This window comes from Lissotriton vulgaris, chromosome 3_1 (genome assembly GCF_964263255.1).
Source record: "Lissotriton vulgaris chromosome 3_1, aLisVul1.2, whole genome shotgun sequence".
NCBI classification, from domain to species: Eukaryota; Metazoa; Chordata; class Amphibia; order Caudata; family Salamandridae; genus Lissotriton; species Lissotriton vulgaris.
In genome coordinates this window covers 1,346,849,357-1,346,865,589 of record NC_141689.1, presented here as the reverse complement: position 1 = coordinate 1,346,865,589, position 16,233 = coordinate 1,346,849,357, and the positions used below count along the sequence as shown (strand labels likewise).

Here is a 16,233-nt window from a genome sequence, read left to right as displayed (position 1 = left end):
AACACCACCGCCATGTGGTACTGCAACAAACAGGGCGGGGTGAGGTCGTGGACCCTATGCCAGGAGGCTCTGCGCCTCTGGCAATGGCTGGAACTTCAGGGCGTGACCCTGGTGGTTCAACACCTGGCAGGTACCCTGAACGCCAGGGCGGACGAACTCAGCCGTCTGTGCATTATGGATCATGAATGGGGTCTGAACTCAGACGTGGCGCAAGGCCTCTTTCAGCAGTGGGGAGAGCCTTGGTTAGATCTATTCGCCACAGAAGAGAACGTGCAATGTCATCAGTTCTGCGCGTTGGAATTTCCAATTGCAGTCTGTTGTACGCCTTTCCGCCTAAACCACTTCTGCCCAGAGTGCTGAAGATGATCATGCGTGACCGGGCCCAAGTCATCCTCGTGGCTCCGGACTGGGCGTGAAGATACTAGTATCCAGAGCTACTCAGCATCTCTGTCGATCCCCCGATTCGTCTGCTCCTTCAGGAGGACCTTCTGTCGCAGCAGCAGGGGACGGTCCTCCACCCGAACCTGTCCAGTCTCCACTTACATACGTGGAGATTTAGCGGCGGCAGTTGAGGCCATTTGACTTTCCTCCTGAAGTCTGTAATGTGATTGATTCTGGCACCCAGGCGTCCCTCCACAAAATCGGTATACGCCTGCTAGTGGAAAAGTTTGTGGCATGGTGTACAGCAAAGGCTGTGGATCCCCTTTCTGCCCCTCTTTATGAGGTTCTTCTCTTTCTTCTTTCTCTTGCCCAGCAGGGCTCTGCACTGGGCACTATCAAGGGCTACCTTTCTGCTCTTTCAGCCTTGTTGAAGCTCCCTGATCAACCTTCTTTGTTCAAGTCCCCTATTGTTAATCGATTCTTGAAAGGCATCACGCATACGTTCCCTCCTGTGCCCTTTGTGATGCCTCAGTGGGACTTGAACTTGGTTCTTACTTTTCTGATGTGCGCTCCCTTCGAGCCACTTCATAACTGTCTTCTCCCCGCCTTCTTACTTTGAAGACTGCCTTCCTGGTAGCCATCACCTCTGCCAGGAGAGTGAGTGAGCTCCAGGCTCTATCCTGTAAACCTCCTTTCCTTTCGGTCCATCCGGACAAGGTAGTGTTGCGGACAAGGCCCTCTTTCCTGCCCAAGGTAGTCACAGCCTTACACATTGGGCAATCCATCACCTTGCCCACCTTCTTTCCACCTCCGCATCCCTCAAGAGAGGAAGAGAGGCTCCACCGTCTGGACCCAAAACATGCGCTCTCGTTCTAGCTGGATCGCACATGCCAGTTCCTGGTGGATGACCAACTCTTTGTTGGTTACGTGGGTGCTAAGAAGGGAAAAGCGGTGCACAAGCGGACCATCTCGCGGTGGATCATCTTGTGTATCCAGGCGTGTTACTCCTTGGCTAAGAAGGAACCCCCTGTTGGGCTGAGGGCTCATTCCACTTGGGCCACAGCGACTACAACTGCCTTGGGCCGAGTAGTGCCCTTGCAGGACATTTGCCAGACTGCTACGTGGGCCTCGCTGCAGACGTTTGCAAGACACTGTTGCCTGGACAGCCAAGTCCGGAGGGATGGCTTCTTTGGCCGTTCCGTCCTCCAGGACTATCTGGTGTGATTATTGGTTCGCAGTCCCACCACCGGCGTTGATATTGCTGGGGTATCTATTCTAAGGTAAGAATCTATCACTAACGTGTCTCTTTCAGATGCACAAGTTACTACTTGTGTAACGATATATCTGTAAGAGACATTAGTTAGTGATAGATTCCTTACCGACCCACCCATCTTCCCCGTTCTGCGAACCGATATCTAGGGTTAAGGTCATCCCCTTTCAGGGCCCTAGTTTCAATGGCACCAGTGTTGGTTTTTAGCATAGCTCTGCGTTTCTGGCGCAGAAAAGCTGTGTCTAAGAACTGACGTCAACACGCGGAGGCGAGTCTAAGTACTCCGGCGACGTCATCCCGGCGCCGACTACTGACGCGGAGCCGCAGACGACGCCTACCGACGCGCAAGGGTACTGCTACGTAAAAGTTTCCGGATCCAGTCTGACGCCTGGGGATATTCTAAGGTAAGGAATCTAATACTAACTACTGTTTCTTACAGATAAATCGTTACCGAAGGTAAGTAACTTGTGCGTCCAAGGTATTTTCCAACTAGTGCACAGGGACACCACACCTGTTCATTGCTTTTTAGGTCTACTGTTGAGACCCAAGAGACAATTTAGGTAGTGTGTGTGAGAAGTTGGCCCGATATGCAGCGTTCGCTATTCTAGCGACCGCTATGTATCGTTCCAAACGACCCTTATGGTGATTGGTTGTAAGTCAACCTATAGACCAGCTATCCTAGTAGCGTGGATACGAGCAGTCTAAGGCTAAAGACTCGAGAGGGCGTGTTAAGCCAGCTGTTTACCACACATGTACCCCTTGAACGCCAAGTGAAAGGACCCCACACAAGTGTTATGAAAATAAACAGTTATTTATTAAAGATCACAACAGCCCTGGACTCTTTATGAGGACAGGGTACTAAGCACAAACCAAATCTCTCAGGAAAATACTTCAAGTGCACAAGTAAAACAAGTGTCCGAGGACACGGAAAGTTTAGTGGTCTCGGGCGGACCCGATAAGGCAAGTCGGAAGCGAGGGACTCGGGACCCTAGAGTAAAGAGGCTATGCAGGCACCGAAATGCCGAGTTACCTAGCCACGAGGGCTGCGGCTGCACAAGTCTTACAGGCGTCGGGGTCTTCGCTGACGAGCCGGGAGCCGGAAGAAAAGGAGTTGCTGGCCGGCGACCAGTGATGAATAGTTCGTAGAGATCCAAGCCTGGATCAGAGATCGTTGACACCTGAAAGCAGAGGGGACCAAGTTCGTACTACTAGCCAGTAGTCAGAGGGTACCAGGAGGGCACCGGTTGGCCGTCACCTCGACCAGGTGAGTGGGCGACGCTAGGCTCTGCAGTCTCACGGACCAGGAGGCGTTGTCGGCGACCAGGATGGAGGTGCGAGCTGTCCCACGAAGGATGATGCTGTCGGCGTCGCTGGGCCCAGGATTGGGGCAACAAGCCTCGGCAGATTTCAGGGCCACGTGGTGGGCCTAAAATGGCGTTTTGAGTGGACCAAGAGGGTCCGGGGTGCTTCTCTCAAAGATGGAAGCAAAGGCCAGTCTGGAGCAACCAGACCAGCAGTGTTGGTTGTCGGATGTCGTCACAGAAGGGCACAAGCCAGCGGCTAGTGACCGGACAACGTGCTGAGCAGCGAGCAGAAGGGCCCCACGCAGATCGTGGAGATGCTGGGAGGCTGCGCTTCGGTGCTGGAGCGGCTCAGGGTCGGGGCTTCTCGGACCCCAGAGCACTCACCAGAGAATTACTTCGATGGTCGTGCTGATTAAGAAAGCGTGCAGGTTTTGATGATGGCCGGTCCCTCGAGGTCTCGTCGCACCCACAGATCACAGCTGAGCTGATGACGTGGGTAGAGGTCAGAGGTACCAGGGAAGCCGGTTCTCGTCGAGCTGGGCCGTCGGATTCCTGAGGAAGGACTTGCAGCAAACCGCAGAGTTCTTAGATGGTGCCTGCGGATGCAGGGTGACTACTCCTTAGTCACAAGGGAGAAATCTTGGGAAGAGTCTCGAAGGTCCTTTCGTAGAAAGTAGTTCTTGATTCAAAGATGATCTAATTTGGAAGGGTCCCCGCTCCGGCCTTTATCCTAAAGAAAGGGGTGGGTACATGACTAGGTCCTGCCCTAAGGGTGGGACCAGGAAGGGGGGTAGTTACACCCCTCTCCCCTGCCGGACTTTCCCCAGGCCAGGGCTGGCGCCCCTGGAACTGGTTCTGACCGGCAGATGCGTAGTGAGCACCGGGGTGCCACTCCGCAGTCACCTTCTCGCAAAAGCCCTACCTACCCAGAATACACAAACCCTGTCTGGGACGGTGCGAACACCGCCCTCGACAGGAAACCCTTTGTCCAAGCGCTCCTCGCTGGAAGGACTCCCAGCAGCAGGAGGTCAGACTCGTGTCTGTGGTGGCAGCATCCATTTTGTGGAGCTGAGGCTTTCGTTAACTTTAACCGGGGTTCACAGTTACGTACATGTCGTGTCCCTCTAGAAGGGCGGAATGCTAACCTCGTCGCCAGAATTGGTGAGGGGGCAGTATCCCGATTCGTATGACACCTTACTCGACATGTCTTGATAACGCGATACCGAAGTTACCGATATGGTACGCGTTATCATGGAACAGCCATTGGGTCTGGATTCCGCAAGCTGCAACCGGGCTCGGCTCGGGCCAGAACCCAGTTCACACGAGCCCACGCACTCTGCCTTCAGGATTGTCAAGGCCTGCCATAGGAGTGACTGATAGGAACTCAGGTGTCCATTGTACGGTTAGATATAGGGCTACTATATCTAAAGCAAAGGGTGATTACACGACTTTGCCCCAGCTGTCATGCAGCCAGTGGTGTCAAATTTGGGAGGCCAGCCAGGGGTGGCATAATACATGCTGCAGCCCCTGGCGGCCCTGGGTACACCTATGCCCTGAGTTACAGGGTCTGATAAGGTGGCTCAGTACCAATTGGTAAATGCACCTAGGGTACATGTTGTAATTTAGAGAGAGAACAGCCAGGCTGTGGGTCTGATTGGCAGGCCCACAGCCAGAGAAAGTCGTAAACCAGTGAAACAAAAGCAAAAAATCTGGGTGATCATAGGATTGCAGACCCTACTCTCCTACATGACCCCCCCCCAAACGTCGGGACAATAAGCTAACCTTGACCAGGTGAGTCTTCTTGTTCTAAGTGGAAATATCTGGAGAGCCCATCGGCATTGCCATGATCAGTACCAGGTCTATGTTCCACTGTAAAGTCCATCCCCTGTAGGGAAATGGACCACCTTAGCAGTTTGGGGTTTTCACCCTTCATCTGATTTAGCCACAAGAGGGGCTTATGGTCGGTCTGAATCTTGAAGTGAGTGGCAAACAAGTATGGCCTCAGCTTCTTCAGGGCCCAAACCACAGCAAAGGCCTCCCTCTCAATAGCTGACCAATTCTTCTCTCTAGGGGTCAGCCTTCTGCTTATAAAAGCAATGGGCTGGTCTTGACCATCAAAATTCAGTTGAGAAAGAACAGCTCCCACACCCAACTCAGAAGCATCTGTTTGGACAATGAATGGTTTGGAGTAGTCTGGACTCTTAAGGATAGGCGCTGTGCACATGGCCTGCTTTAGGTCATCGAATGCTTTTTGACAGCTCGCTGTCCACTGAACCTTTTTTGGCATTTTCTTACTTGTCAGTTCATTTAATGGTGTCACAATGGAACCATAGTTCCTGACAAACTTTCTGTAGTATCCAGTCAGGCCCAAGAAAGCTCGAACCTGAGTCTGGGTGGTTGGAGGAGCCCAGTCCCTGATTGACTGTATTTTGCTCTCCAGTGGCTGAACCTGGCCTCCACCTACAAGGTGGCCCAGGTATACAACCTGTGTCTGCCCTATCTGGCACTTGGTGGCCTTGATAGTGAGGCCTGCTGCTTGCAGAGCCTCTAACACTTTCCTCAGGTGGACCAGGTGATCCTCCCAGGTGGAGCTAAAGACAGCAATATCATCTAGATATGCCGCACAGAAGTCATCCAGCCCGGTAAGGACTTGATTCACCAACCTTTGGAAGGTGGCAGGTGCATTTTTCAGACCAAAGGGCATCACCACGAACTGATAATGCCCACCAGGGGTAGAAAATGCGGTCTTAGGCTTGGCGTCCTCAGCTAACCTGATTTGCCAATACCCAGCTGTCAGGTCAAACGTACTTAAGTAGTTGGCCGAAGCCAATCTATCGATAAGCTCGTCTGCCCTTGGTATTGGGTGGGCGTCAGTCTTAGTGACTGCATTGAGACCCCTGTAGTCTACGCAGAACCTCATCTCTTTCTTACCGCCCGGGGTGTGAGGTTTCGGCACTAGAACTACGGGACTAGCCCAAGGGCTATCCGAGGGTTCAATGACTCCCAGCTCCAACATTTTCTGCACTTCACTCTTGATGCAGTCTCTAACGTGATCAGGCTGCCGGTAGATTTTACTCTTGACGGGCAGGCTGTCACCAGTGTCAACATCATGGGTGCACCAATTGGTCTGACTGGGTGTTAGAGAGAACATATGCCGGAAGGATTGAAGAACCTGTTTACAATCCTCCTGTTGATGTTCGGAGAGGCTGCCACAAAAGACAACACCATCTACCGATCCATCGTCAGGATTCTGAGTGAGCAGGTCGGGGAGAGGGTCACTCTCCTCCTCCTGTCCCTCATCTATGGCCATGAGCAAACTCATGTCCTTCCTGTCGACATATGCCTTGAGCCTGTTGACATGAAGCACCCTGTGGGGGCTCCGGGGAGTTCCCAGGTCGACCGGGTAGGTGACCTCTCCCTTTTTCTCCAGGATGGTGTAGGGCCCGGACCATTTGTCCTTGAGTGCTGCTGGGGCCACTGGCTCCAACACCCACACCTTCTGTCCGGGCTGGTAAACAGTCAAGACAGCCTTTTGGTCATGCCAAGCTTTTTGGAGTTCTTGGCTGGCCTTAAGGTTTTCGGATGCCTTCTCCATGTATTCAGCCATCCGCGAGCGGAGGCCAAGCACATAGTCCACTATGTTGGTTGCAGGCTTTTTGAGAGGTCTCTCCCATCCTTCCTTCACCAAACACAGGGGTCCTCTTACAGGATGCCCGTACAAAAGTTCAAAAGGGCTGTAGCCAACCCCCTTCTGTGGGACTTCTCTGTAGGCGAACAAAAGGCAGGGGATCAGGACGTCCCATCTCCGCCGAAGCTTTTCAGGTAGTCCATGAATCATCCCTTTCAGGGTCCTGTTGAATCTCTCAACAAGCCCATTGCATTTTGAATGATAGGGTGTAGTGAACTTGTAGTTGACACCACATTCCTTCCACATTGCAGTTAAGTAGCTCGACATAAAGTTTGCACCTCTGTCGGAGACGACCTCCTTAGGGAAACCCACTCTGGAGAATACTCCAACTCGGGCTCTTGCCACAACAGGCGCTGTAGTGGTTCTAAGGGAAATAGCTTCAGGATACCTGGTGGCATGATCCACTACCACCAGTATAAATTTGTGCCCTGATGCTGTTGGTGGTTCCATGGGACCGACGATGTCGATCCCCACCCGTTCAAAGGGCACCCCCACCACAGGCATTGGTATAAGGGGGGCCTTTGTCGTGCCACCTGACTTACCACTGGCTTGGCAAGTGACACAGGAGCGGCAAAACTCCTTGGTATCTTCGTTCATATGAGGCCAGTGAAAGTGTGAGACAAGCCTGTCCCACGTCTTTGTCTGGCCTAAGTGACCTGCTAAGGGAATCTCGTGGGCCAAGGTAAGTAGGAAACCTCGCTGAGACAAGGGTACAACCAGCCTCCTGGTCATACCAGGCTTGGGGTCTCTTGATGCAGTGTACAGGAGTCCATCTTCCCAGTATACCTTGTGGGTACCTGTGGCGTTCCCAGCAGCCTCAGCAGCAGCCTGCTGTCTGAGGGGTTCAAGAGAAGGACAGTCTAACTGGTCCTTCCCCAGGTCTTCCCTTGAGGGTCCCCCTGAACCCAAGAATTCAACTTGATCAAGTTCGAACTCTCTAGGCTCAGTTTCCCTCAATTCCTGTAGGTCAGCCTCCTCTGAGACTTGATCCACGACCTGGGGCAAGGGGGAAGGCACAGCCTTAACCCTACTGCTCCTTTTCTTGGGAGGTGTCTGGTCCATTGTTCCAGGATCCAGCACCTGTTCAGTGGGGCATTTCCTGACCTGTGACCTGGTCACAGCGAACACATGTGCTGGTAAGCCTAACATTTCCATGTGAGTCCTCTGCTCCACTTCCGACCATTGTGATGACTCCAAATCATTGCCCAACAAACAATCCACTGGGAGGTCTGAACTAACTACAACCTTCTTTTGGCCAGTTACCCCTACCCAGGAGAAAGCTACAATTGCCATACTGTGATTGGTAGTGACATTGCTTGCATTGGTCACCAGGAATTCTGTACCTGGCATGATCTGTCCAGGGTCCACAAAGTTAGGTGTCACCATGGTGACACTGGCACAAGTGTCCCTATAGGCCTGAGCCATTTTTCCATTTATGAAAGGTGTCTGTCTGTATTTGCCCAAAGTATTGGGACTTACGTCAGGGGACATATCCACATCCCCTGTACTGACAAGGACAGCCTGAGTGAGTGTACCAACTAAGTTCTCACGCCCCTCAGAACCCAGGGTTAACCCTACTAACCCCTTTGGAGGTGCACTACCACTGCTGGCTGTACTAGGGGGCACAGGTGCCTTAGGGGCTGCAGTGGCAGGAGTCGGCCCTCCTCCTTTCTTGGTGCACTCACTAAACCAGTGAGTTTTACTTTTGCAGTATTGGCACCACCTTTTCGATTGGCCTTCTTTCTTCTTTTGGGGAGCCTGACCCCCACCCTCTCTGGGTTGTTGGGGACCTGTCGAAGACTTCTGGTCATTTTGTTCCCCCTTAGAATCTTTACCCTTCTGGTCTGCTTTCTTCTGACCACCTTGATTCTGGCCCTGGTTCTGTTTAACTCTTGTTCGAACCCATCTGTCTGCCTTCTTTCCCAATTCTTGGGGAGAGGTCAGATCCGAGTCGACAAGATGCTGATGCAACAACTGGTTCTGACAATTGTTTAAAATTTGTTCTCTCATCATCAAATTATACAATCCTTTGTAATCAGTAACCTTACTGCCCAGCAACCAGCCCTCAAAAGCCTTAGTGGCACAATCGACAAAGTCAGACCAATCTTGAGACTGCGTTTTCTGGGTATCCCTGAACAGCACCCTGTACTGCTCAGTGGTTAGGCCAAACCCTTCAACCAGTGTATTCTTCAAGACTTGGTAATTGTTAGCCTCCTCTACCCTTGTGGTGAGGAGCTTGTCTCTACCTTTACCTTCAAAGGAGAGCCACAAGATAGCTGCCCACTGACTCTGGGGAACACCTTGCCCAGTGCAGGCCCTCTCCAAAGCAGTAATCCATTTGTGGATGTCGTCCCCTTGTTTAAAGGGGGGCACTATCTTACCAAGGTGTTTTGTATCAAAACTCCTTTCCCTATTGCTAGGTACAATGCTGCCACCAGTGGGGACTATCCCACTTAACTGTTGCTCTCTAGCAAAGGCAAGCCTTTCTTTGGCCAGGGCAAGTTCTTCCCTTTCAATCCTCAGATTAGCTGCCCTTTCTTTAGCTTCGTACACTCTCCTCTGAGGGGACGTCATCCCTCTTTGAGAAGAGTTGTGAGAGCCATTGGTTTGAAGGGATCTGCCAGAGCCTCTTGACAGAGATCTGGCTCGTCCATTCCCAATGTTAAGCTGACCTGACAGTAGCCCTGGGGGTCCCCCAGTACCACTATCATGTTTGCTTAAGTTGGACCTGGTTAGTCTACCGACTTCTACCTGTCCCTTGTCTGCCTCATCCCCAGAGGGATCCTCATCCTCATCCTCCTCCACATTCTCATTCTCGGCGGAGAGGAGGATTAGGTCGGGGTCACCTCTGGTTCCCTCGAGGGGAGGCATGTCTCCTTCTGGATTAGAAGGGCTAAGAAGCTTCTCAGCCTTTCTGGCATCATAAGTCTCTAGGAGACCAATCAGAAAGGAGGTGGTGGGGTTAGCCCCTTGCTTAATCTTCCTAGAGGTACATACTTGTCGTAACTCATGGAAGTTAAGCGCAGTATATCTTGAAGAGATGACCTGTGGAGGGTCAACTGACACAAGGGGAGACTCGGAGTTTCCTCCTTTGTCCGACATACTGCTTCTAGTGTGGTGTAAGTGATGCACCTACCTACACTATGGGTTTACCTACTGATCCCTTGCTAAGAGTTGCAGCCAAGGTGTGCTAAGCCTTGAGGAGCTACAACAGCTGGTTCAGTAGAACTCAGAGTATTCTAAGTTTTAGTTATATGTACTAACAGTACTTATGTGATCTTTCAACAAGATATTCTTAGGATACGTGTGGTAAAACAACAGCAAGCTCAAATCCCAACCACTGCTCACCAATGTGAGAAGTTGGCCCGATATGCAGCGTTCGCTATTCTAGCGACCGCTATGTATCGTTCCAAACGACCCTTATGGTGATTGGTTGTAAGTCAACCTATAGACCAGCTATCCTAGTAGCGTGGATACGAGCAGTCTAAGGCTAAAGACTCGAGAGGGCGTGTTAAGCCAGCTGTTTACCACACATGTACCCCTTGAACGCCAAGTGAAAGGACCCCACACAAGTGTTATGAAAATAAACAGTTATTTATTAAAGATCACAACAGCCCTGGACTCTTTATGAGGACAGGGTACTAAGCACAAACCAAATCTCTCAGGAAAATACTTCAAGTGCACAAGTAAAACAAGTGTCCGAGGACACGGAAAGTTTAGTGGTCTCGGGCGGACCCGATAAGGCAAGTCGGAAGCGAGGGACTCGGGACCCTAGAGTAAAGAGGCTATGCAGGCACCGAAATGCCGAGTTACCTAGCCACGAGGGCTGTGGCTGCACAAGTCTTACAGGCGTCGGGGTCTTCGCTGACGAGCCGGGAGCCGGAAGAAAAGGAGTTGCTGGCCGGCGACCAGTGATGAATAGTTCGTAGAGATCCAAGCCTGGATCAGAGATCGTGGACACCTGAAAGCAGAGGGGACCAAGTTCGTACTACTAGCCAGTAGTCAGAGGGTACCAGGAGGGCACCGGTTGGCCGTCACCTCGACCAGGTGAGTGGGCGACGCTAGGCTCTGCAGTCTCACGGACCAGGAGGCGTTGTCGGCGACCAGGATGGAGGTGCGAGCTGTCCCACGAAGGATGATGCTGTCGGCGTCGCTGGGCCCAGGATTGGGGCAACAAGCCTCGGCAGATTTCAGGGCCACGTGGTGGGCCTAGAATGGCGTTTTGAGTGGACCAAGAGGGTCCGGGGTGCTTCTCTCAAAGATGGAAGCAAAGGCCAGTCTGGAGCAACCAGACCAGCAGTGTTGGTTGTCGGATGTCGTCACAGAAGGGCACAAGCCAGCGGCTAGTGACCGGACAACGTGCTGAGCAGCGAGCAGAAGGGCCCCACGCAGATCGTGGAGATGCTGGGAGGCTGCGCTTCGGTGCTGGAGCGGCTCAGGGTCGGGGCTTCTCGGACCCCAGAGCACTCACCAGAGAATTACTTCGATGGTCGTGCTGATTAAGAAAGCGTGCAGGTTTTGATGATGGCCGGTCCCTCGAGGTCTCGTCGCACCCACAGATCACAGCTGAGCTGATGACGTGGGTAGAGGTCAGAGGTACCAGGGAAGCCGGTTCTCGTCGAGCTGGGCCGTCGGATTCCTGAGGAAGGACTTGCAGCAAACCGCAGAGTGCTTAGATGGTGCCTGCGGATGCAGGGTGACTACTCCTTAGTCACAAGGGAGAAATCTTGGGAAGAGTCTCGAAGGTCCTTTCGTAGAAAGTAGTTCTTGATTCAAAGATGATCTAATTTGGAAGGGTCCCCGCTCCGGCCTTTATCCTAAAGAAAGGGGTGGGTACATGACTAGGTCCTGCCCTAAGGGTGGGACCAGGAAGGGGGGTAGTTACACCCCTCTCCCTTGCCGGACTTTCCCCAGGCCAGGGCTGGCGCCCCTGGAACTGGTTCTGACCGGCAGATGCGTAGTGAGCACCGGGGTGCCACTCCGCAGTCACCTTCTCGCAAAAGCCCTACCTACCCAGAATACACAAACCCTGTCTGGGACGGTGCGAACACCGCCCTCGACAGGAAACCCTTTGTCCAAGCGCTCCTCGCTGGAAGGACTCCCAGCAGCAGGAGGTCAGACTCGTGTCTGTGGTGGCAGCATCCATTTTGTGGAGCTGAGGCTTTCGTTAACTTTAACCGGGGTTCACAGTTACGTACATGTCGTGTCCCTCTAGAAGGGCGGAATGCTAACCTCGTCGCCAGAATTGGTGAGGGGGCAGTATCCCGATTCGTATGACACCTTACTCGACATGTCTTGATAACGCGATACCGAAGTTACCGATATGGTACGCGTTATCATGGAACAGCCATTGGGTCTGGATTCCGCAAGCTGCAACCGGGCTCGGCTCGGGCCAGAACCCAGTTCACACGAGCCCACGCACTCTGCCTTCAGGATTGTCCAGGCCTGCCATAGGAGTGACTGATAGGAACTCGGGTGTCCATTGTACGGTTAGATATAGGGCTACTATATCTAAAGCAAAGGGTGATTACACGACTTTGCCCCAGCTGTCATGCAGCCAGTGGTGTCAAATTTGGGAGGCCAGCCAGGGGTGGCATAATACATGCTGCAGCCCCTGGCGGCCCTGGGTACACCTATGCCCTGAGTTACAGGGTCTGATAAGGTGGCCCAGTACCAATTGGTAAATGCACCTAGGGTACATGTTGTAATTTAGAGAGAGAACAGCCAGGCTGTGGGTCTGATTGGCAGGCCCACAGCCAGAGAAAGTCGTAAACCAGTGAAACAAAAGCAAAAAATCTGGGTGATCATAGGATTGCAGACCCTACTCTCCTACAGTGTGTATGATAATAAATATTATTATTCATTCATTAGCCTCAAACAACAGGATTCTGGCTATTTAATAGCATGCTCTTTAAGATTACGTACAGTTTTATGCATAGGTACAACAAACTTGATTTTAAATGCAGTAAAAAGGGGTTCGGAGCTTAAAAAAAGAATGTGTTCTTTACATTTCATCCCAAGCAAGAATGTAAGTCTTCAATGATGAACATGCTATTATGTAAGCATAGATCTGATGTCGAGGGCCTAAAGGTAATGTTTATTTTTAGTCAAATATGTTTACACTAATGGTTTATCTTGAATTTCTTCTTATTTACCTTTGTGGTCTAGGTATGATCTGGATGCATGTGACATTCAAGAAAAGTATCCAGACTTGTTTCAAGTAAATCTTGAGGTGGAAGTGGAGCCTCGTGACAGACTCAACAGTGATAGTCTACCGTGGGAGAACATCAACACAAAGGGGTTAAATCCAAAGATTCTTTTCTCTGGCCGTGATGAACAGCAAGAAATCTTGTCCAAATTCGGTGAGATAAGTTGTAATATCTTTTGGCTATATATAATTTCCATTTGTGTGAATTAAAAAATCCAGATCTAGGTTTACACCTGTAAAAAAATTAATATACGTTTGTCAAGTTGGTCTTTCATAACGAAAGTAGAATAAACCACACAAAATAGATCATGCACTGATAGCCAACATGTTGTAAGATGTTATCTAGAGATTTATAGTCTACAATAATACCTGTATTGAGGGCGAATAACAGATTGAAAAGGGCTTCCATAAAAGTGCGTGCATTATATTAGATGTAGATGAAAGGGAATAAACAATTGAGTTGTTAAGTCAATGTTATTCTTGTCCTTGTAGATAAATTATATTCATACTCTGATTCACACATCATTTTATGTACACTAGACTATCAAGCCGGATAGGTTTAATTTATTTATTTTAGTTACATTTTTATGTGAAAATGGTGTGGTGAAGCATGTAGTTACACCTATGGCCTTCATTCTACCTTGGGTACAAATTTGATGGTGTAACTTAACCAGCAGTTTGCGATACCATGAAGTGGGGTATTTAGTAGACCTGGGAAGTGAGTTCATGGAGTTTTCCGCGCTCCGCCGAGTTCGCGGAGTGCAGAAAACTCTGCTCCTTAGTGCAGCTGAGTTTATTCCTCTTTCGCCAATGGTAAATTGGCCAGTGCGAGCTGCAGCTCAAGTAGAATTTCTACTCCAGCGGCAGGAAGATCAGCACGAATTACTGTTTGTGCTGCAGGCGCCGTGTGTGGAACTCTAAAGAGTTTTGTTTCTGCGTGGAACTCTGCCCAGGCCTAGTATTTATCCATCTAGTATAATGGGGTGACCCAGTGCCCCCACAGAACCTGGACGTCCCGCATTCAGGCCTAGTATTGAGCAGGTTTCAAGTCATCAGCCCAGTACGGCCACCTCTTGTATTTAACTTTTATGGTATAACTAAATGTTTATATTCTTGCACACAGAACTTCTTCCTGGAAATCTTAGTTTCGAAACAGGACCAACATAAATTTATCGGATCCTCTATGGCTCCAGATATGCTCATGTATCGGTCAAATTTGTTTGGGGATATCTTCTGTGCCTGGAGTTAAAGCCAGTTAGGCAAGGCTATGCTGGGTGGGCCACAAGCTACAGCTTAAATCTTTCCAGAAGTCTTCCTGTTATCTTATATCAGTTCTACTAATATGCTGTATCTGAAAGAGACACGTTAGTGATAGATTCCCTACCTTCGAATAGCCCCAGGCGCCAGACTGGATCCGGAAATTTTTGCGTAGCAGTACCCTTGCGCGTCGGTAGGCGTCGTCTGCGGCTCCGCGTCCGTCGTCGGCCTCCGCATGCTGACGTCAGTTCTTCTTTTTTCCGTGCCAGCAAGCGCTGATCTGGAAAAAGCAGTACTTTAGTCACTTTTTGAATAGTCTTTTTGATCCATTTTGATCTTTTTCTTGAGTCTTGCGACTCCGGACGGTGCCGATAGGGATGCCAGGTTTCAAGCCTTGTGAGGATTGCGACCGACTGATGTCGGTCACCGACCCTCACCGTCGGTGTCTCCACTGTTTCGGCGTCTACCACGACGACAAGACCTGCCCCGCCTCGAGAGGTGCCGGTCACACAGGAGGTCGAGAGACAGGTCGCGGGGTCGGAGCCATCACAGCTCCGAGAGTCGACATCACTCCTCCGGGTCGAAGTCGTCGTCAGGTAAGCACAAGAAGTCGAAGAGACGTCATCGCTCTTGTGATTGCCCCCGACGCTCGCGCGACGCGGCCGCGGGATTCGGGTGACACCGCCCACGCAGCTCTGTCGGAGTCGCGGGCGTCGCGGCCTGCTCCACACCCTCCGGTCCCTGGGCAGGACGCGACGCCGGGGGAGATCGAGTGTTTCTTCATGGCCATGAGGTCCCTCTCTTCCCCGACGGGTTCCGCTGCGCCTTCGGGCCCAGCTGACCTGTCTGGGGCCCCTAGCGGGTCGGGGGCTTCGGCCCCCAAGCCGTCGGGTGCTTCGGCCCGACGCCGCTGGCGCCTTCGGGTCCGGCGGCGAAGGGCCCCACTGGATCGGCTTCGGGATCTGGGTCCCTCAGGTGTCATCTCCGGCGCGTCCCCTATGCCTCCCTCGCTCCGGCGTCAGAACGGCGCCACTTTCGACGCCGCTTGGGGAGTTTAGCTTCTATGAACCGGCCCCATCGTTTGACAACCCTGATTATCAGGGGATGGGTGAAGAGGAGTATTGGGAGGGGTCTGAGGACCCTCTGACCCGAGAGTGTCACTCTCAAGAGGACTGGAAAGGTGGACTTGGGGATGTCAGTTGTCTGGACACATCCCCAGACACTGGCTTTGTCTCTCCTCCTACCGTGGCTAGGGAGGAGGGGGCAACCTACAGTATGGTGTTGATGAGGGCGGGCAAGGACCTGGGCCTTGAGCTCCCCGTCGCGGCCGTGAGGACTAACCTGCTCACTGAGGTCCTTAAACTGCAGTCAAGCTCGTCCGAGCTTCTGCTGCCCTTTAATGAGGCCTTGGTCCAGGCCCGCTATGGGTTCGCCCGTAGATAGGAACGTGGCCAGACACCACAGCCCGGCCCCGGGCGCCCATGTTTCCTGTCCACCCACCCCACCCCTGAGAGTCTGGTCATCCAGGCGTCCAACTCCCAGGCCGCGTTCCCGTCGGCTCCACCGGGCAGGGAATCCAAGAGGTATGAGCAGTACGACAAGAAGGTACTCTCATCCCTTAGTCTGGGACTGCGGTCTTCCAACACCACATGCCTCTTGGGCCGCTACACCCACTCTAGGTGGGACACGATCGCGGAATTGCTGCCAGAGTGTCCGTTGGAGGTACGGGCCAAACTCTGCCAAGCCCTTGTGGAAGGCAGGGATGCAGCAAAATATTCTATTCGGCGTGGGCTGGATACCACCGACTCACTAGGAAGAGCGATGGCAACGACGGTGGTGACTTTTCGGCCGATGTCCAAAAAACACTTATGGACATGCCGTTTGATGGCCATCGCCTTTTTGGCGACAAGGCAGACCATGTGCTTGAGCGCTTTAAGGACTCCAGGGCTACGGCAAAGTCTTTGGGCCTATCGGCCCCGCGCCAGCAAATGGGTGCCTTTCGCTCCTTTCGTGGCCAAGGAAGGGGCGCCCCCACACGTGCTGCCAGCCACTCACCGCAGACTAACATCCAACGCGGTGGCGGCCGTTTAAATCGCCGTGGAGGCGGTCGGGGATAACGGCGAAG

The 16,233-nt window shown here is 52.0% G+C and overlaps 1 protein-coding gene across 4 annotated transcripts in view; it reads left to right on the top strand.

The window, feature by feature from the left end:
* The window catches only part of GAK (cyclin G associated kinase), a 1,908,861-nt gene that overhangs the window by 1,356,329 nt on the left and 536,299 nt on the right, over nt 1–16,233 (top strand). For all 4 annotated transcript variants that reach the window (XM_086961822.1, XM_086961820.1, XM_086961821.1 and 1 more), the window contains exon 19: nt 12,812–13,005. In XM_086961822.1, the coding sequence (XP_086817948.1) occupies nt 12,812–13,005 (194 nt within the window). The remainder of the gene's footprint in view (nt 1–12,811; nt 13,006–16,233) is intronic.